This window comes from Bubalus kerabau, chromosome 3 (assembly GCF_029407905.1).
Source record: "Bubalus kerabau isolate K-KA32 ecotype Philippines breed swamp buffalo chromosome 3, PCC_UOA_SB_1v2, whole genome shotgun sequence".
In the NCBI taxonomy this organism is placed as follows: domain Eukaryota; kingdom Metazoa; phylum Chordata; class Mammalia; order Artiodactyla; family Bovidae; genus Bubalus; species Bubalus kerabau.
In genome coordinates, this window is record NC_073626.1 from 138694381 (window position 1) to 138717946 (window position 23566).

The 23566-nt window shown below is 36.3% G+C and overlaps 1 protein-coding gene across 3 annotated transcripts in view; it reads right to left on the reverse strand.

Moving 5' to 3' along the window:
• Positions 1-23566, reverse strand: part of HECW2 (HECT, C2 and WW domain containing E3 ubiquitin protein ligase 2) — a 433603-nt gene that overhangs the window by 47545 nt on the left and 362492 nt on the right. For all 3 annotated transcript variants that reach the window (XM_055572982.1, XM_055572984.1, XM_055572985.1), the window contains 2 exons: positions 14792-14875; positions 8668-8777 (listed from right to left, as the gene is read on the reverse strand). In XM_055572982.1, coding sequence (XP_055428957.1) covers positions 8668-8777; positions 14792-14875 — 194 coding nt within the window. The remainder of the gene's footprint in view (positions 1-8667; positions 8778-14791; positions 14876-23566) is intronic.

Sequence of the window (23566 nt, forward strand, 5' to 3'; positions counted from 1 at the left end):
AGAAATAGTACATATCAAACAACTAGAGAATGGTTAAGTCCTAAACTAGATGGTATACAAACTCCTATAAAGCAGAAGGAATAAAACTATAGCCCAGCCCTATAAAACTAAAAATAAAAAATAAAACTATAAAACTAAAAAAATTAAAAAAAACTATTTATTTTTTAAAATATTAATAAAAAGTAAAAACAAAAAATAAAACTATAGCTTGGGTATGGCCGCGCTGTACCTGGCCCTATTGATCTATTCTGTTTGCCATGTAATGTTTTTAAATTAACTGTCAACATTTAAAATTTAGATTTTAAGTTAAAAAAAAAATCTGATTTCTCCTGAAAATTATCTAGGGAGTTTTGTAACAACTGGCTTGCATTTCCCTAGGAGGACAGTCGCCCCGTGAGGTAAAGCCTGTGCTCCCCACTGTGCCATAGCCTTTCAGTGACAATGCGTTTGAGACCAGTGTTACAGAAAAGTAATAGTAAATGAGGATAAACAGAGATCAAAATGTTATTGGAACCAGGCTTTATAAACATGGGAGAACACATAGTCTATACTGAGGCAGGGCAACAAGAGCTGGAATAAGCATTGCCTGCATGTTCAGAAGACAGTGTGGAGACCCCACTAACCTAGAGCAGATGGGGAATGCTGGAAAGTAGAATATTACATCGGTCAGAAGTTTGATACCAAATTATGAGAAGACTTTTTAAAAACCTAGCCAAGAAGTCTGAGCATGATGCAGCAAGCAGGGGGAACCCTTTATAGGTTCTTGAGCAAGGAAATAACAAACGAGTAATGCTTTCTTTCAGAAATGATTTTCAAAGTGTGTTGAGTAGAGTAAGGATGGGAAGGAGGAAAGAGGAGGGAGGAGATTCAGTTAGGAGTAGTTGCTGAAACAGAAGCCTGAGGGGATGAGGACTAACCTGGACTGTGGTGACTCAGTGGGGCTTTTACAATGTGAATTAAGAACTGGTAACCATAGATAAGTAAGGAAGAGAAATAGGAAGCTCACGTGGTAATATAAAACCTTTTAAACAGTAACAGGAGTTGCCATTTGTTGTGTCTGCTATGCAATAGGGACCATTCACTTCACAAAGCGGATCTTGGGGAATCCTCCCAAGTCTAAGAAGCAGGCATTGTTAATACTACCGTCACCACCACTTTGTAACTAAGGAAGCTGAAGGCATATGCCAGTGAATGGCAGATTTAGGATCTGAGCCCCTTCTGACTGACGCTGGAGGACGGGGGGCATGTGAGGCTTTATACATACTAAGCTGGAGATGACAGCTGTTCAGGTGGATATACCCGATCAGCACTTGAAAACAGAGCACTGGAGTTTCAGTGTGAGATCCAGGCCACACTTGGGGAGTAAATGAGTCAGTGTCTGTGTGGTACCTCACTTCATGCAGTGCCTGCTGCATCAGCAGCCCCATGTAAATGTTGTTACTGCGATTATCCGCATAGAGGTGAATACCAAACACATGGGGAAATACAGTGGGATTTGGGGAATGGAATTTAGTAAAATCATCTATTGATTAGTAATATGTGCAGAGTTCTGTTGGCATGATTATGAATCTTACCCAAAAAGCTATGCCATAAAGGAAACAAATAAACTTGACCTTAAAGGCCTGGGATACAGAAGGCTCCTAGGCAGTAGTTCTCAATCTTGAAGGTATATCAGAATCACTGAGGATGCTTTTTAAAAAACCCAATGTTCAGGCCACAACCAGGACATACTACATGAGAATCGGTGGGGTAAGACATAGACATACGTGTGTCATGCAGGTCTCCAGATGATTCCAACATGCAGCCAAGGCTGAGAACCATTATTTCCCACAAGAAGGTCAAAACTAACCAATGACATCCCTGGGCACCATCCAGGGACAAAGTGGGGGTGCTTCCTCTGTGCTTGTAAGACATCGTCTGCAACATGAAGGAACACGATCTGCATGAACTTTAGTCTCCTCTCTTGGATAGCTGAGGGACAGAGCCCTGCAGCACAAGTCCAGTCAGAGTGGCAGAATAAAGCTATGGTGGCTGCAGTCTGAGTAACTGCAGACTAGTAAACCCAGACAGCTCAGAAAGCAGCCACGATGAATCAGCTTTCAAGAGCACAGACATTGATAGGGAAGAGGAAAAAGAGGAATACAAGACTGAAAATCTTTCCAGACACAAAAGAAACACAATTCTTTAAGAGCTGATTATTTTTTAAAAACAGCACATATTCTACTGCCATGTAATTTGAGATGCTTAAAAGGATGTGGGAAATGCCATAATGCATTCCATCAATATCAACACAGACACTTAATAAAAATTAGCTCTAACTCCACTTAAGCTCTAGGTAAAGGAATTCAATTACGGAAACTCTGGAGACAGAAACTGTTAAACGCAAATATTCTTTTGCTAATAGTTCTATTATGAAAAAAATCATTTACACATTACATCATGGTTTAAAAATTACAGTAAATTATGCTGCTGGCCCTTGTCAAATTCTTAATGCAAGTCAGGTGCAACTGCCAAGAAAATCCATGGCAGAAACAATATTACTTCCTCTTTGGAAATAAAGAAAAAAAAATATCTTGGAGAGTGAGCTCACAGAACTGAATAAGAATCATAACTGCAAGTGAAGTTCTAGGATATGATTCACTTAGAGAGAGTCATGTCATAGTCTTCATGGTCTTAAAAAAGGAAGTCAGATACAAAAAGTCAACACTGCATACCAGAAGTGATCAAATAAAAGGCTGATTTTATGAAGAGTCAGTATTATGTTAATTATTTGCAGGAAAAAATTCAGTAACAGATGTAAGACTTGAAAAAAAAAACATTGCTAAGCAGTTCTAAAGTACTCCCATATAATGCTGTTAACATTACTTCCACAGACTCTTACAAAACTGCACAATCCTATACAAACTTAAAGAATTCTACCAGACAGAGGATTTCTTTTCTAGGTAATACTAAGAAAAATCTTGGCATCAAACTGCTAAGAAGTCTGGGTCTTCTTTGATGCTGGGTGTGACACCCAGAACCCAGAATGCTCTGATGACTGGCTCTTGGTCTGTGGTGGAAGGGTGAAGCTCAGCCCAGTTCAGCAAGGTTCCAGGCTCTGAACTGGGATGCCTCAGAAGAGCGTTTCTTTTCTGTTCACTTTCTATAAATAATAAACGCTATGATTTTCTTTTATATAATTCCCTGTTAATGAATGAGAATAAACTATCAAGCACTAAAATAATTTCTGGAAAACTCTATATTCTGGAACATAGATCAACAATGGAATCAACAAAAAACTCAAAAGTAGCTGGTACAGAGCACAAGCAAGGAAGTCCTAGCATTTTTACTTTATTCTCTAAGAGTAATGAAAGGCCCTCACGTCACTGTTTTGACCTTGTTGATGATTCTACTTACATACCATTTAAAAAAAAAACAATCTGATATCTGATTTTTCAAATGTTGGCAAATTAATAGCAGTTTATTAAAAAAGCAAGGCTGGAGGGCATGCCAGGGACCGGCATCCTCTGAGAACACCAAGAGTGGGGAACAAGGAAGAGTAACAACAGAAACACAGAAATAAAAACACCTGCATATTGTGACAGAGGCAGTAGTATTTGGTTCTCCTTCAGTCTTTGGAATCTTAGCCCCCCCATCCCCACCCACTAATGAAGAGCTTCCTTCATTTGTATTGTTTGGTTCCTAGATCATCTTTGTGGGGCTGAGCAAAGAGCCCCACAAATATACAGCTAAAACAAGTAGGAAGCTGCTGCGCTGCTGCTACGTCGCTTCAGTCGTGTCCGACTCTATGCGACCCATAGACGGCAGCCCACCAGGCTCCCCCGTCCCTGGGATTCTCCAGGCAAGAACACTGGAGTGGGTTGCCATTTCCTTCTCCAAGTAGAAAGCTAGGATACTAAAACAAAAGCAAGGATAAAACTACTTTTCTAAAAACAAGTATAAAGCTACTTCATAGACTGTGAGGGAAAGGAGGGAAGGGAGAGGGCGAAGGAAAGGTGGGAGGAAGGCAAGAGGGAAGGAGGGAGAAGGGGGAGAGAGAGACACAGAGAGAAACAGGAAAAGAGGAAGTCAGGGAGACAGGGAGGGAGGAGGGGGAGAGAAGGGAAGAGAAGGATGGATATTTGTGAAAAGAGCTGACAAGACAAGCAAAAGCTGGGATGATGAGACTTTGGAGGGAAAGGGGAAAAGAGGGTCCTTAAGGAGTTGCACTGTGTGTTGGGAGAAATAACTGCCCTCAAGACAGTCTTCAGGGGAGACCTACATGGCTCTTCAGTGCTCTTTGGTCTGGTTACTTCCCTTGAGCATGACCTGGTTCTCTACTGGCTTCTAGAGGTTCCAGTTCCAGTCAAGTCATAACGGCTCTGTCTGAAGATGCCCTCAAATATGAAACAGCCTCAAGGCACTGAGGATAGGGAAGCAGGGAGAGATATAATGTATTGATTAAAAAGTCTCGGCAAACGATAGGTTAAACAAATTCTCTGATGTTCAACATTATAGCTTTGGTCACGTGGAAAACTCACATAAGTGAGCTCATCTCCAGCAATATCAGATAAATGAGGTGTTCTTGCATTTAAATTCCTAGAAATGTGCAGCTACAAAAAGTCCTGAAATAAACTTCTGGGTCCTATATTTGGAATAATAAACCATACGGTAAGTGGAAAGGTCTTTTCCTTCTGGCATAACTAAGGTCAGGACTGGCACTATAATGGACCTAGAAAAACAAACCTTCACATTCCAAAATTTTGACAACTTTAGGTGAGGACTATAACAGCTGCAAAAAGCAGTGAGTCAAAATTTCCAAAGCCCTTCTCTCCCCTGCACTTGAAAAGACATGTAAATGTGCTTGGAATGAGGAAAAGTGTGGAAAGTTTAGCAGGTTCCTAGGCATTCCGAAAGATCATTGAAATTTATGACTGTCATAATTTTCACAATATTATTTCTCACACCATTAAAAGGGATGAAATTCTAGTCATAAGAAAGAGTATAAGACAACTTTCAAAAATCCATTTGAAATGTTTTCATAAGAACTTCAGGAGTATTGGTAGAAGAAGAGGCTATTTTACTCAAAGAAACAGAGATTCTTCCACAGGGTAAATGAGGCTAGTCCTGCCTTTGTATCATGTGGAATTAGTTATAGTTACTTCCGTTGATATCAGGCAGTACATCCCAACTTCAAGATCAAATAAAGCCCACTGAAAGAGAGTAGGCCAAAAATATGGAGATGATTCTTCCTGAAAATTAAAACCACCACAAACACTGCAAGCAATTTAGATATCTTTGGAAATCGTATAACTCTCAATCTGCTTCCAGAATGCATTTATTGCCACCATGAATTACTCATGTACATTTGTGATGCTACATAAAAAGAAGAAACTTAGTCACCATTTAGAATGTTCATAGAGTCTCAAGAATGTCAAACTCGTCATTGAGAGAATATGCCTTTGTAGGGCCCAGAAAGGACAGAATCTGGAGATCTACCTTTTTCTCTGGGAGGATGGGGCCACAGTAAAGGTCTGGAAAGGAGAGCTTTGACTGGAATGAGCAGTACTCCAAAGAGCTTTATTAATTTAACCATAAAGCATGAAGTGAAGGGACAACCCATTTAAACCCCTGTAGGTTCCAGCTAAGATTAAGACCAGTCAGAATGATTAAAACTCTAGGCAGCTAGTTCAGTAAATCAGGACTAAGTAGATTCATAGAGACCAGTTATTAGTGGTTCAAATATTGACAAATTATACTTCTCAATTTCCAGAAAGAAAGAAAAATGGATAAACTAACATTTATTGGATGCTTGTCATGTTCTAGGTACCAGGCAAGGTGTTCTTCTCCAGATAACTATGGGAGGTGATTGTTATTATTTCCATATTAAAGAAAAAGAAATTCAAATTCAGGAAAGACAGTAAATTGCCCAAAGTCACACACAGTTGGTAAATGACCAAGGCCAGTAATGAATTCCATTAATCTTTCTCTTACTCCTTTAACTGACCCCAAGAGTCATATACTTTTTTCCCATCCTGTATCATCAAAACAGGGTCCCTACTTTGTTCTAAAGTTGGCCTTTGCTTTTGTCTCCAGTGTCCTGCCTTCCCACAGGCCTGTGCTTGCTGAATGCTGCTTCTTCACCCCATTCAACAAACCACTTTCCTCCCACCCACACTATCTGCCCTTAACACATACACAAACACTTCCACATCCTAAAATCCTTTCCTTAATTCTTCTCCTTCTAAGCATTGCCTTATTTTGCTTTATTTTCACTTCCATGTTTCATGAAAAGAGTATTTTTTACACCCTTTTTCTACTTCACATCTCCTATCATCCTGTAACTGGTAACATTCCAGTTTATGACCTATTAGTTCATGGCAACTGCTCTGGGAAATGTCATATAAAACTTCATGATCTTCAAATCTAATAGACTCTTCTCAGGCCTCATCTTTCTTGACTCCTCTGAGCACCTGGCTCTGGAAGCCAGTCCTTCATCCTTGAAACCTGGCTTCCCTGAAAAGATGTTCCTAATTCTCTTCCAAAATCCACTGACTCTCTCACTTGTATCCTCAACCCCTTCTTGAATACTGGAGCTGCTCATGTCATCATCCTTTATTTTCTCTTGTTTTCCACTGACCTGTCCTCCTTAGTTCCTCTAATCTACCTTGTGGGCTTCACCTGCTACCAGCAAACCTGTGTTCCTAACTGCTAACCTCTCCTGAGCTTCAAGACTGTTTCTCCAGCTGTCTCTGGGCATCTCCAGTTGGATGGTCCAAAGATTCCTCAATAAAACATGTCCCAAATCAGTTTCCTTTAATCTCCTCCCCTCTTCAGTTTAACCTTTTCCCTTTCTTGCTAAATGGCATTACCATCTGCCAGGCAGTCCATGTGGTAAGGACCTCAGAATCTGCCTTCACTCATTCCCGCCTAGACTCAAAGTTCTAGAATCTACGTAGATCCAACATAGTCTTTGAATTAACTTCCTTTTCTCCATCACCATTGCATGCTAAGTCACTTCAGTCATGTCCAACTCTTTGTGATCCTATGGACTGTAGCCCATCAGGCTCCTCTGTCCATGGGATTTTCCAGGGGAAAGGATACTGGAGTGGGTCGCCATGCCCTCCTCCAGGGGATCTTCCTGACCTAGGGATCAAACCCACTTCTCTTACATCTCCTGCATTCACAGGCAGGTTTTGGTAAAGAACCTAGTGCCACCTGGGAAGCCCTATAGTCCATCCCTTTATCGTGTCTCCTGAATTAATGCAACAGCTTCCCAGATGGTTTCTCTAACTCTAGTCTCTCATATTCTAATACATTCTGCACATGGCCACCAAACTGAACTTTGTAAAGCAAGTTCTACTCTTCTGTTTGTAAATTTTCAGTGGCTCTACATGGAGTACAAAGTGAGGCTTTAGTAACCAACCAACTCTAGCCTCTTTTCTCAACCTGAGCTCTGAGAACTTGCCTTCACTTGTATGTATTAATTTGTCCTAAACTGCTTTATGCTTCTGTGGTTTAGCTCATGCTACTTCTTTACTTACAGTGTCCTCGTTCTTTTGGACCACCTGGTAAAATCCTATTCATCATTCTTCAAGGCTTCCCTTCACACCTGTTGTAGTCACCTTTCCCTAAACTCCCCACCCCCACACCTTGAAGGAAGAGTCATTCCCACATCTGTGTTCCCAAGACATCTTTTCATTACAGGACTAACCACAGAGCTTTTCGTCACTTGTTCACTCACTGCCCCACCATGAATTTTCAAAGGCAGAGACGATACTATTCATCTTTGTAGCATCAGGGTCTAATTCAGTGCTTGGATCATAGCTGGATGCTCATTAAATCTCTGTTACATGAACAAATTAATAGACCTTTTCCTGTTTGTGGTATTCAGTTAGTCTGTAGCTTCATTATGATACCAATATATGAAAACAAAAGTTATATGTCAAAGAACACAAAGCAACTTTTAGTGACACAGAGTTTGGATTTCCATTAAAATAGTTTTAAATTCTGATAGCTGCTATGGTGTGAACAACATATAGCTTATAATAAGGATAAAGATAGCTGATGTTTCATCAACATCATGACTACTTTACTTAAAAAAATACTCATTTACTAAGCTGCATTACCTACTTTTTATTCGTTCATTCATTCACTCTTCTGTTTACATCACACCTCTTTCAAAAAGAATTTAAACTTAAAATTTTTAGTTCATTTCATTTATCAACATGTTCTACCTGTCCCTGAATCTCTGGTCTTCCTATCTAATGCAATTAGTGACTACTGAAGGGAAAAAATTATCTCTGAAACTGGAGATTTCTTTTTATTATTCACTGAATCAATCTCCTAGCTAGAATTTTTTAAATCCAAAAAGCTAACATAGTATTTTGTGCTTTAATATTTTCTAAGACATAGTAGACACCACATGACATAATGAAAAGTAAATTCTGTATCAGTGTATTTCATACTGTTAATATTTATCCTCCTATTTTGGAATGTCATTATCTTCCTGTCAAAATGTTTCCCCATGGAAACAAGCCATTTTAAGAGATGGGAAGTGCCACAGAAACCTGTGCTAACACTACAGATGTACCCAAAGTGTTCCCTTACTGTCCTTTAGGAGGACAGAACATTTGACTTCAGGGCTCATTCCTTAGAGAATTCACTGCACACAGCAGGTGGACTCACCTGGTGAGTTCTGGGGAGAGGACACAGGGGAGCCACGTGGGGACTGACAGTAGCTGGGATGGAGTAAGGCATGTGGAGGCACATATGACATTATCTCTTCTTCAAATAAACTGGGGAAAGACAAGAAACAAAATGCATACTTTAGCCAAAGATATGGGTAAACGCTTTGTTTCCGCAATGAGTAAGCTGATTTCTCCCTTTGGCTCATTCCATCTGAAGTCCAGTTCACATCCCAAAGAAAGCATCCGTCCCCGTTCTCCTGTGGGTAATCCTTGGGACAAAACGCTGGCTGTTTGCAGCTTTTGTGAAACCTGTGGTTATTTACCTGTTTTCCCACCAGCTTTGGACAACATAATTTCTATTGTGTCACTTAAATAGTGAGTTTGAGTTTGTGTATTCATTTGAAAATAGACTGGATTTTTGATTTTTACACTTGAGAATAAGATTCAAACACAAGAGATGGTGTTTATTGAGGACCCATAATTAATACACAAAGTATGTTCTCTATCTTCATTCCAAGACATATAGAACAGGATCTTGGCCTTCAAAGAACTCAGCATTTCACTGGAGAATTAAAAGCAAAATATAACAAAACACCTTGAAAATAATTACAACTGCTAAATAATTAGCTTTCTTATTTACTCTGACTTTATAATATTTTTCAAATGTGAGGATTTTGATTTATTCAATCGAGTGTCTTCTTTCTGCTCCATAGTGCAGTTTCTATTTCTAAATACTCTCCTAAAAGATAGTAATCAGGAATCTGAGATCTTGAAATCCTAGACTTTTAATTAACTGCTATAATAAAGAAATGTACTGTTGATTGTCAAATATACAAACACTTGACAAAATAGAATCAACCACCTAAGTAAGAGTACTTGTGCTTTTTAATTAAGAGGTAGAAGTGGCTTTTCTTTAGTCAAATCTAGAAATCTGTTAAATTGGTTTTCAGAAAACATTGAGAAAAGGTGGCAGCAGTTTAGTCTTCAGAGATTTAAGGAAAGAACTCCTGAGGATTATAGAAATGGCTTTCAACTGAGGCAATTCTGCCCTTCCCTGTACTCTCTGAGGACATTTTTGGTTCTGGTAACTGAGAAGGGAGCACTTTTGGCATCTAATGAGTGGGGGTCAGAATGCTGATAAACATCTTATAATGCACAGAAGAGTGCCCTGCAACAAAGGCATATCCAGCCTGAAATGTCAGTAATTTGAAGGCTGAAACTCTGGGCTATATTAATAACAATACAATAACATCTTGATAGTTCTTTTCTGGTCTTCATTCATCTGCACATGTCTGCTAAACCACTATAGTAAAAGCATTTTTAGATACCATATTGTTAAGCCATCTATCCACTTTTACACTATAAAAGTCAAAAGATTTAGAACCAGAAGCAACAAGTAACTGTATTTGTAATACCAAATTGAGCCCCAAAACAATCAACTCTCTTTCTCAATAAATCAATAGCCATTAGAATAATGTGAATTTAAAGTTGATTGCTAAGGAAAAATGCCACATAAAACAGTTGATACCACAAAGGTTTAGAAACTCACAGCAAAATTAAGAGTAGCAATTAGCACCCTCTCCTTGGACATCTATATCTGTGTCCCTTTGCTCCATGACACCTATCATTTCCTTTAAATACAACCAGTATGTGGAAAACTTTCATACCAAGAGAGAAAATTTTCTACTTGAAAAATTTAACACAGAGACAGAGAGCAATATAAAAACACTCAATACATATCATCCAGGATTAATACATATTTACACTATTATCTTTTGCTTCAAACATATATACATACTTATAGAGGTGAATATACCTATATACAGCTGTATCTATACATCTGTATGTGTATATTGTATAGGAAGTCCCTTTTGAGCTCCTCTATCATGATTTTAACATATCCTTCCAGAATTTTAAATTTTCAACATATGTATACAGGAAAAATATATAGTTTTGCCTTATGTGTTGCTAGAAATTATACGAATGATTTATAAGTATATTACATTCTTAAACTATTTTACTCAACAATATATTTCTGATATCCATCTGCGTTGCTATATAAGGGGTCTACTTTACTACTTTTACCTGCCATGTAACATACAGTCCATTCTATGAATGTTTGTGCACATGTGCTCAGTCCCTTCTGTCGTATTTGACTCTTTGCGATGCTATGGACAGTAGCCCACCAAGCTTCTCTGTCCATGGGGTTCTTCAGGCAAGAATACTGGAGTGGGTTGCTGTGTCCTCCTCCAGGGGATCTTCCTGACTCTGGGATCAAACCCCCATCTCCTGTGGCTCCTGCATAGCAGGAGGATTCTTTACCGCTGCGCCACCAGGGAAGCCCTATCTATGAATATATCCGTGTATTTATCCATAACTTCCTTGACAAATGCTGACTTTTTCCCCAACTGTGTGCTTTTATCAATAATGGTGCAATGATTATACTGTATGTATCATCTTGTATACACATAATAGAGTTTCTTAGTATACATATGAAGTGAAGTGAAGCTGCTCAGCCGTGTCCAACTCTTTGCGACCCCATGGATTGTAGCCTACAAGGCTCCTCTGTCCATGGAATTTTCCAGGCAAGAGTACTGAAGTGGGTTGCCATTTCCTTCTCCACATACACATATGGTATATATCTAAAAGCAGAGCATGCTCAGTCATTCGTGTAGGTTTTCTATCCGTACAAGATACTGTCAAATTGTTCTTTGAAGAGGTTGTAGAACTGCAATACCACCAAATACAGACAATATGGAGTTCCCATTTCTCACTTGGTATTATCAGACTTTTTTATTTTTTCAATTGAATAACATGAAATAGTGTCTCATTATCTGAAATTGCATTTTATGATTACTATCATCTTTCCATGAGTTTATTGGCTATTCATGCTTTGATTCTTTTGAAATGCCTTTTTATATCCTTTATTCATTTTTCTTTGGGGTTATTTTCTTTCAAATTGATTTAAAAGCATGCTTTCTGTATTCATGATATCTTTGTTTTATATCATGTGAACATAGTCTTCTAGTTTATTGCCTTTCTTTATGTCTTTATGTGTGATGGCTTTCATTAAATAAATTAACAATTCCAATGTAGCCAAATTTATCAATCATTTCCTATATAAGCTCTGTACACTTTTTATAATTTAACAGAATAGAAATAGAATGCGTGCTAAGGTGCTTCAGTCATGTTTGACTCTTTTATGACCCCATGGACTGTAGCCCACCAGGCTCCTCTGTCCATGAGATTCTCCAGGCAAGAACTGGAGTGAGTTGCCATTTCGTCCTCCAGGGGATCTTCCAGATGCAGGGATCAAACCCATGTTGCTTATGTCTTCTGCACTGGCAGGCAGGTTCTTTACCACTAATGCCAAAATAGAATAACCAATAACAAATATATAAAAGTTATTTTACAAGTCTTAAGTATATAATAGCTTTATTGGAAAACAACTTTACATGGGTTTATTTTGAAATCAATAATTTCCTGGAGCTGTATCATCTCTATATTGCAGCTTGCTGATATTCAAGTCCATTTGTATCAGGAATGACTTTCTTTTTTAAAAAACAGACAATGTATATAGGTAAAAAAATAAATCAGATACAAGGATATAAAGTACAGCACAGAAAATCTGGCCAATATTTTTATAATAATTTAAAATGGAATACAATAAATGAAAACATTGAATCATTACATTGTACACCTAAAACTAATATAGTTTTGTAAAAATCAATTATGAGCTTCCCTAGTGGCTCAGTCGGAGAAGGCAATGGCACCCCACTCCAGTAGTCTTGCTTGGAAAATCCCATGGACGGAGGAGCCTGATAGGCTGCAATCCATGGGGTCGCTAAGAGTCGGACACGACTGAGCAACTTCACTTTCACTTTTTACTTTCATGCATTGGAGAAGGAAATGGCAACCCACTCCAGTGTTCTTGCCTGGAGAATCCCAGGGACGGGGGAGCCTGGTGGGCTGCCGTCTAGGGGGTCGCACAGAGTCGGACACGACTGAAGCGACTTAGCATTAGCAGTGGCTCAGTGGTAAAGAATACGCCTGCAATGCAGGAGTTGCAGGAGACATGGTTTCGATCCCTGGATGGAAAGATGCCCTGGAAAAGGGCATGGCAACCCACTCCAGTATTCTTGTCTGGAGAATCCCATGGACACAGGAACCCGGAGGGCTATAGTCCATAGGGTCACAAAGAGTAGGACACAACTGAAGCAACTCAGCATGCACACACACAAATCAATTATACATTAATAAAAATATTTTTATTAAAAAATAATTCATGTTCTACAAAGTTCACCCAAGAAAATATTTTTAAATGGAAAGAAAAAACAAACAGACAAAGTATAAAAACAGACATAGAGATTCCATCTATGTAACAAACAAATCCACTGCCTGAGTTTATAGTAACTGATGGAAATGATTCAAACTCCAAAGCAAAATAAAAAATAAAGAAATGAGAGTATCCCAAAATGTTTCAATAATCATTAAATATTATTTATTAAGCATGCACATGTAATATATTGTTACAGTGTAAAATCATTTATTTGCTAATCCAAATGAAGTAAAAGTCTAGAATTAAATATCATTTATCACATGTATGTAATAATTATAAAGCTATTAATATATAAGTAAATTTCTCATGTTTCTCCAAAGGCTTCAGAAAACATGTCTATTTTCCTAAAGGTGAAAAATGTAGTCTTTCTCTATATACAAATCACTTTTCAAATATTTTAAAATTCAACCCCATAACACATAGAAACTCATGCAAATTATAGTGCTTACCAACATACAAATATTATAAACTATATTGTAACTCAAAATATTTAGGGCTATATCATTAAAGGTTACTTAACCAAGAGAAGGTATACAATAATTGTGATTTCTATTTTGTAATCATTTTTGTTTTTACTAATTCCAACAGTAGAATTCTTTAAATAAAAAACCACGGACTTCTATAATGAATCAAAAGAGTCCTATCGCAGCCAGAATTTTGTAATAAAACTTGCTATTTTATCAACAACCCAACTATGGTAGAAACATCATATTCCACATTATTGACCAAGAATCTTCATGAATATCTAGCATGCCACATCCTGCTTTCAGAACTGCCTAAACACCACAGTTGAGGGTTAGCATCTAGCCTGAGAAGTGACCCTTATCCATCAAATAGGTCATGTTCAGGATAAAATGAAGGAAAATATCCATGAAAAATGGTTATATCCCTTTGAGTTATGTTCCAACTGTAGAGTAAAAGAAAATGACTTTTTGACTTTAGTTTTACAAATATGGCAGCAATCAAGCATGCAGTATAAATGGTTAGAGTTAAGATTCTCATGAATAATATGAATGAGACTAGTAATACTTTGGAATAAATAAAACATTGCTTGATAATGGCCCAGTATGACTTCCCTTTAATTCTATGGAGATTATAATAGTGGGTGTCCCAACCACTAGGTAAAGTAAAATATTATTTTACTGGTCTCCTACATTTGAAAAATAATCAAAACTGAAAAAGTTTCTTAAAAACTTGCCAGGTTTCCATTCTAAACTCCCCTAAAGTTTAAAACCAAAGCCCATCTAACCATTAAAAAAGAAAATATAATTGGTCAGTTTTATGAAAGTCTATCAAGTTGGCAGTGAGTACCAGTGACCAAATTTCAACTTTCTTCTCTGATTTCCCAAACTTAAATTCCCAAAGCCATAAAGTAAATAAATAACTTCAAATCAGCAAAAGGGGACAAAAGACATTCTGAGAAAAAAATTTTGGATGAAAATACAAATACAACCTCTTTTTTACTCTCACGCGGTAAGCGAGGTATAACCTTCTGCCTTATTCTGTGGCGGGACATTCTACTCATTGGTCTCTTTCCCCTTCCTAATACTGCATCCTCTGCCAGCAGGGTAAAACAAAAATCAAGCTGATTCCAGTGATAAGAAATGAAATCTGAAATGACTTATCACTAAATCAGTATCCTGTATCTCCATCATGAGTATTCCACAAGTCTTTTAGAATAAAAGAAGCACTTACTGGCTGCCAATTCTAGCACATTATTTTCTAAAGTGCTTCAAAATGCCTGATGATAGGAGATTTCCCACTTTGAAAAGGCATTACATACCTCAGCAGCATGACAAGGTCTGCATCACTTGAAAGACGCACCAATCCTGGAGTCCCTTCAGTTCGGATAAATTGGATCTTCTCCCTATTCAAGCAAATAAAGAATTCAAATATGTGTAGTAAACATTGGCAACATAATTCAGTACTTAAGGCACCATTTTTTACAAAAAGAATGGTCACCACATTTTTTTTGGTACCTATTGTGTGGTAGCTACTGTGCCCTAGGAATACGCATCCAAGTAAAATGTGGTCCTTGTCTTCAAGGAGGACCCTCATGAGCATGAGCATCACCCATTTCTAACAATGATAAAAAAAAAAATTTATTGCTCTCATCTTTTGCTACTCAAGTACTACTATAGGTAGCAGTACCAACCAACCAATAAAATTCAGTCTCTGCTTTGAGTTAAAGCCTTATTGCGGGCTTGACTATAAGTAACAGTCTGGACCATTCAGATTGATTCCTTGTTATTCCAAATAGGATATTCATTTGTTTGCCTGAGGATATACCTCTACATTATGCATGATGAGCACATTTCTACTTGGAAGTAGGTACTATCTGTAAATTATATATTCGGTATAAAAGCATGTGGCTCTTTCAAATAACTGAAACCTAAAACATCTTCAGTTACTACAGTTGGTGAAACAGACTATATGTACACTAGTACAAATGTGTATATACTTATATATACACACACCAAACACAATTTTGGACCATTATTTATTATAGATATATGTGATAACACCAGCGTTCATTTGTTTAAAGAGTCACTGTTTTGTTAATCTCAATTCTTTATATGAATATAAATTCAATATAAATTTTTTTTGGTTGTTTCCGCTCATTTACATTATGCTGTTTCCAAGTACACCATATCAATTTTGATAAGAAGACAAAAAATAAGAACATAAACTGGGTACTGAAAGCATTGCTTTTGATAGGAACATACAGTCAACAGAAATACACAATTTTACTCTAAGTGCTAAATGATGATATATTCCGATTTCTGTATACTATGAAATAAAGTATCAATATCTGATATAAATATTTGTTTAGATTTAGTTATTTTCTATAGAGTATCTTATTTTCCTATTTGATAGTTTCATAAAGTTCTAATTAGATTTTATAATCCCAAATTTCAAATTCTAATTTACCCGTAGGCTTGAAAGTAATGAGGTGAAGATAAGGTTCAACTGTTGAGATGAAAAATTCGCTAATGTGTGCTCTTAAGCACATAGCTTACTGGAAATGATAAACTGAGCTTAGTCCTAGGCTGCTTCTGCTTAGATCCATTTTACAGAATGTGCTAGTACATGAAGCACCTAATCTTTGATATTTTCAACTTTTCTGCCTTTTATTGCCAGTATAAATATTATGTTTTACATAATTTTATATAATATTACAGCCATATTATATATACTATATAGCAGCTAGCTACTGGAAATACAGATATAGATATACATATAGGTAAATGGTAGGCATATATATAAAGGAACTAAGAAAAGAAAAGTCAGCCTCTCCTCTCTGCTTATGGTTATTTCAGTCTGAAGTCTCAAACCAAGCAGAACATTTTCCCTCACGTGTTATAATCATATGTCTGAAGCACATGATGGAAACCAAGGCCCATTATCAGGTAAATTGTATTTTGATAAGAGATATAAAAGTTGGTTTAAAGAAAGCTAAATCAGAAAGAAATTATCTTGGAAAAAAAATGAACTTGACCAAAGAAGTACTCTTATAAGTGTGACTAACAATATGTTGTGATCTTGAAGAAACAAAAGCTACCTCTAGTCTATCACCACAATAGACTAGGCAAACAATAAAACCAGAAAACAAACAGGCTGAACTCTCTCTTCTACTCATTTAGCTGGAACCACACGGAACGGGTTGAGTGATCAAAAAGATAGCATGCTCTTGCCTGTTGCTTGTATGGAGCCTATGATATCCTGTGGATAAGGAAGAGATCATAGCTTCCTGAGTCAGAAAGATGACAGGGTGAGGGAAAGAAAGGGAAAGACAATGGAGGAAATATGCCAATTGGGAAAGTTCTCATCACTTTCCAGATATTAACTATGAGGCAGTGAAGACAACTGGCCTGATTCTTTAGGCCAAAAAATATAGAGGTGTGGCCTTCCCTGGTGGCTCAGACAGTAAAAAATCCACCTGCAATGTGGGACACCTGGGTTTGATCCCTGGGTTGGGAAGGTCCCTTGGAGGAAGAAATGGCAACCCACTCCAGTATACTTGCCTGGACAATCCCCATGGACAGAGGAGCCTGGCGGGCTACAGTTCATGGGGTTGCAACGAGTTGGACACGACTAAGTGACTAAGAACGTATCAGAGGCAAGCTGAGACTAGTTCTCTACAGGGCCAGCTAATTTATCACAATGACAAGAGATGGGTCATATGCTTCCAGGAACAAGGCAGTGGAACGTGTTATTTGATACACATCATATCACTGTTGTTGTTGTTCAGTCGCCAAGTCATGTCTGACTCTTTGCAACCCCATGGACTGCAGCAGCAGGCTTCCCTGTCCTTCACCATCTTCCAGAGTTTGCCCAAATTCATGTCAATATTCATTCATTCAGCAAACAATTTCTGAGTACCTACTATGTGCTGGGCATGGTATCATATACCAGGAATCAAATAGGATGTAAGATACTGCCCCTTTCTCAAAGAGTTCATGGTGCAGTGGAAGAGAGAGAGTCCATGGGAAATGCCAGCATGACATGAATATATTTAAGTTATTCCATTCATTTAACTGAGCCCTGTTTAGGCCTTCTCTTCTATTAACTCCTTCATAGAGTTCTTACAGGTAAAAACAAAGAAGGCATTGGTTTATTGACTGTCAAGAAAGAAGATCAAGGCTGAGGAAGAGAAAAAAGTGGGTAGTTATCCTCAGAAATATCACCAATCTTTCCTGATGGGGGGAAAAATGGGAACTATTCCTTGGTTATCAGGTATTTGCCCAATATTCTTTAGTCCAGCATTGCTTTAACTGGCATCATTGCCTACTAGAAATCTACAGATGTGATCTTGAATACTAGGAGAATTTTAAAATGCTGTGTTTCCACTTTGATGATTAAAACTGCTAATATGAGGTAAGCATATTTTGGACAAGCTGGATGACATTTATGAGTAAACATCACAAAGTGACTTTAACTCCCATGTCTGCATTTACAAGACACTTGTTGCCAAGTGATCAGAGGTGAACTTTTAGAGTGTTGATGAGCAGGGCTTGATGTTAAATATGATAGCTGCACCTGTCTGCTACTATACGCAATTCTTTCACCATTTAAAAAGACAAAACTTTTCTTTGGTAGTATTAAATTGCAAATTAAATGATCATGATGAAATAAAGCAAGGTAATATATGTGTAAATTGCCATAGGCTAAAGAGAAAACAAAATAAATGGACTTAAAAATGCTAAATAAAGCATATGTTATGGCTTTTTCTAACATATGCTTTATTTAGCATTTTTAAGTCCATTTATTTTGTTTTCTCTTTAGCCTATGGCAATTTACACATATATTACCTTGCTTTATTTCATCATGATCATTTAATTTGCAATTTAATACTACCAAAGAAAAGTACAGAGTGAAGTATGAATGTTTTAAAAGCATTGATTTTAATAAAGACAGAAGAAGAACACAGATGTCTATCAACAGATTAATGGATAAACAAAGAATGGAATGTTTATAAATGAAATACTATTCTGTAACAAAAAATGCTTATTACTATATATGCAACATAAGTGAATCTCAAAATAAGTAAATAAAAGAAATAAGACCAAAAAAAAAAAAAAAAAAAAAAAAAAAAAGCATATGTTATGGCTTTTTCTAAGAACAAAAGTTTTTAGTTTATAAGTAGAAAAATGGCAGTAGAATCATCACAGGATATGTTTAATGATATATTTTTCTTCAGTATTGTACTTGGGGGTACACTATTAAGTGAATTGACTCATCACATAGATAAAAGTAAGCTATTTGTTAAGCAAGAAAAATTATGACCAAGATAATGCCACAGATGCATATGATAGACCATTAGACACAAAAATCAAAAGAATCAAGTCAAACACAAGTGAAACAAAAAGCACAAATATATCTTTCCACTGACACTGGTCTCAACATTGGTGATTTGGCTTCTGCAAAACAAAATCTTCTCACAATATCATTAATTCAAATGTTATTTTTTTTGTTTTTACTTAATTTAATATTTCTTTTGGCTTTATAGCTTATAAGCTGTAAGGATATGGAGTTTATGCATGTTTTATATTTGTACACATTTTGTTTCACTAAATACACATGGTTAAAAATCACTATTGTAGGTCTGAAATGTTTGTTTTCCTTTTAGGATGGAAAATAACAGAGTGGATCCTAAAAAATTTCCATGAGTCCACCCAGTGTCTGAAATAACCATAACAAGTTTGAGAAATATTGTTGAAGATTCACATGACTCTGATTAGAAGGACTTTTGAAAGTTACATTAATATATTTACTCAAGTTTATTTTATAAATTTACAGAGTTAGAAGAAATCTGTGGTAATCCTCTAATTTCTTTCTTTATTGCCTTCACCTTAATGAAGAAATTCTATTCAATTTTAGTGGTTTATAATGAGAATTAAGATTATATTGGCTTCCCTGGTGGCTCGGAGGTAAAGAATCTGCCTGCAATACAGGAGACACAAGTTCAATCCCTAGGTTGGGAAGATCCCCTGGAGGAGGAAATGGCAACCACTCCAGTATCATTGCCTGGAAAAATCCCATGGACAGAGGAGCCTGGTGGGCTATAGTCTATGGGGTTGCAAAGAGTCAGACATGACTGAGTGACTGAGCATGCAAGATTATATTCAAAGAATATTTTATCATTGGACCATTTCCTCATGGGCATGTTGCTCACTGTACCCTTTACAACACACTCCAGCACTTCCTCCAGCATTGCACTTTCTCACACAGCCACTCAGTTATAACTTCAGTTCATTTTGAGTCGTGAGATTCTGGAGGGCAAAAGTCCTTCCTCCTTAATCTCTGTGCCTTCCAGTACCCAGCACTATGCTGTGCACATAAAAAGGGCTTAGCAAAATCAAACCAGGCAAATGAGCCGTTAATACCAAAATACATTTGGCTCCAAACAAATTTCCCTGAGTCCATTCAGTATTTGGAATAAATGTATCTTTATACCATTTTTTGTTGTGGTGGAGAAAAGAGAACCAGAAAGCTAACATTATTTACTAAACCAGAACCCACTGCAGGAAGTACAAAACAGGTAATGACAACTTCTTCATAAGAAAACACAACTGTTATATAACTAAGAGATTCATACAGATACCAGACTGTATACATAGTGACATGTCAGGAAAAAGTCGCTGGCTATTACTGTCTCTCAAATGCTTGTCGAATTCAGACCTTGGTAACCACTTCCTCCCAACGCGTAGAATCACCCCAGAAGATCAACTCAAGCAGAAGATCATTTGAGGACAAGGGAACATAGTCTCAAGACCGGAATTCCCACAGAAAATAGCCTCACTGAAACCAACCAACATTTTGGTGCAGTTAAAGTAGGGCACATGATCAAAAACAATCAGAAGCACCAATGCCTCTAAACCACAACACTGTCTGGATTTCAGACTCTGCACACATGTTTCCTGTATGATGTTGTTGCTATTGTTCAGTCACCCAGTCGTGTCTGATTCTTTGCGACCCCATGGACTGCAACATGCCAGGCCTCTCTGTCCCTCACTATTTCCTGAAGTTTGCCCAAGTTCATGTCCATTGCATTGGTGATGCCATCCAGCCATCTCATCCTCTGACACCTTTTCCTTCTGTAAACAGAAGGTTTCTGTATACAGTTTAGTAAACCTTCAAAAATATATATGTTGTGAAAAATCGCCTCAGGGCAATTTTAGAGAAATCCCCATGACTTTTCTGATGGAGTAATGTCAAGAAAGGAAAATCAGTACTAATGATTCATATTTCTGATTAAGTCACAGGGCATGGTCTGGCTTGAGGTAAGAACCAAGCAGTAGAAAGGTCAACTTTTCTTTCTACTTCCCATTACATAGGTAAGGTTTGAAAATACAGATCTATTATTATCTCACAATGCTTATGGACACACAGAGGTGAAATCAATTAGTCATATATTTAGAAGCAATATTTGTTCTAAGTGGATATAAATCAGCTCTGTGCTAAGAATTCAGAGAGTTACTTAACTCTCTCTGCTTGTTTTCTCATCTTGAAATAAGCATAGTTACAGTATTTGCCTCATAGGTTGGTGGAAAGGATTCAATGAACAAATGCAAATAAAAGGCTTAGCACAGAACTATTATATAGCAGCTTGCAAAAATTTCAAAATATTGAGTATATTATCAGATAGGTCTCATAATTATTTATTCCTTTTTCAACAGACAGAATGATCTATTGAAAATAGAGCCAAATTAGATGCCTGGTCATATATTCCTTTTTCTGCTTCTATTGTTGGCAAGTTGTTTTAATCTTGGTATTTATCTTGGTTAATTCCACAAATACCTATTGAGTACTTCTATGATATGCACTAGATAAGACTCTGGCCTCTCTGTAATACTGAAATTAATGCTGTGAGGACCAAAGAGATAATACACATGAAGGGTTTAAAATCCTCATAATTTAACAGATAATGGGAAACATTATTCTCAGTAAAGCAAAATACAGCAAAACTATTTTAAGACTAACAAAAGGAATTTAGTTATTACATGCAAAAAACATGTGGCTATAAGACACCTTAATCAGACATTCTTAACAGCTTGTACCCTAAATCCATCATTATTCTGAAGAATATCTAGGTTACGCTAAAATGTATAGCTAGAGGTTTATATTTTCGTATGAATTATAATAATTTATTATGTATTTGATACAAGTGTTTTAACTGAAAAGATATTCAGGAATTGAAACTATGTTATATAGGCATATATTTTACTTTAAAATATATATATGAAAGAAAAAACAAATGGGTAACAATATAACCCATTAACATTAGAATGGACAAGTCTGTTAAACAGTATGTAAAGGGGTAGACAAGGATACAGCAGTATTTTTTAAACAGTGATATAAAATGTCAAGGTAAATGAAAAAAATAACTTGAGACACCAATTTCCAGAAAATCGTACTAGCAGTTTTCTAGATTTGGCAGTTATTATTTAGAAAACTATAGAAAAAGTCCACTCATAACAGAAACAAAAACATAAAATACTTTTGGAAAACCTAGACACAAAACTTTCAGTGCCTATATAAATAAATAAATAAGAAAACTGTACTGTAAGAAATGCAAAGGTTGAATGCATGAAAAATTATACATGTAGAAGAAAAAATGGAAAACTGTAAATATCTTAATCATATGCAAAGTAACTTAAACTTTTTAAAAATGTCCATCAAAACCCCAATGTAATTTTAAAAGTTAATAACATTATTCAAAATTTCATCTTAATATTCAAAATAATGCTACATGCTAGAGAACTTTAGCCAAGTTTTTAAAATAAATAATTGTTATGCTACCATTTCCTGGGATCTAAAGTAATTATTGGAATATACAAAGATATATAAATTGATTTATTAAAAAGAGGGATTCTGTATCTTTATATATGTGATTTTGTACACTGGAAATGTAGTTACTTATCCCTTTGAGGTAAATAATTTTAGGGGCTATCATTAAGTCCCAAATATACTGCTTTGAAATTTATTAATTTATCAAATATTTCTTAAACACCCACTTTATACAATATAAGATGTGAGGTACTATGAGAAGTAAGAAGTTATAAAATGAGTAAAATATAACTTGACTTAATGTAGCTTATACTTGATTTGGAATATAAGTGTAAGAAAACATATGGTAGAAAAATATAAGATGTTTTTAAACATTTTAAGCACAGATGGTAATATTATGCAATTTTTATTGTAAATATAAAATTCAGACACATATGATACCTGAGTTTTGGTATAATGGCACTCTGATGCGTCTGCAAGAATGTTTACTATAAAATGTACCTTCAAGGTACAGACAGTAATAACTTATTCAATGGGATGTATTAATAGTATCTATTTGTATGTAGGATAATGTGCTTGAAATAAGGGCATTTAACTTTAACCAAATTAATTTTTCTGAAGACAGTTTCCATAACTACTCAAATTCATTGAGAAAGACAAAAAATACATTATTAACATAGAGGCTATGTATATTTTATTTGCTTTGTAAGATTCACTAATAATTTTGCAATTAAATGTAGATGTAAAAATCAGATTTCATTAAAATCCATTTTTAATATCAGAAATAGTAATACATTGTTCTCTATGATTAAAGAAATGGTTTATTATTCTCTTGGGTTTAGGGAAAGCATTGAGGCTAGAATCCTTCCTGATACTGTACTTTGGTCCACAGAGAGACCACATCTGCTGAGCTACTGAAGAAGGATGCCATTCTGCTGAACTCTTTTTTGATATGTGCAACAGAATATAGCAAAAATCAACAATAGAACAGACATACCTAAAATATGGCTATTCTTCATGCAAGAAAATGGTTTGAAAACCCTAACTGAATCCTTTGTTAGTCAGAAAATATAATGCTTTGGAGAAATATCCAGTAGATGAATATATTTAAGAACTTTATTTATGGAAAATTTTAACAAATACCTGGGTATAATATTTTAAGAGAAGCTAAACTAATCTTGGCTATGAGAATTTTTCTTTTGGGCCTTTTCTAACCTTAAGTGATTGACTGTCTAGTTATTTTAAAATTAATAGTTATGAAATTCCA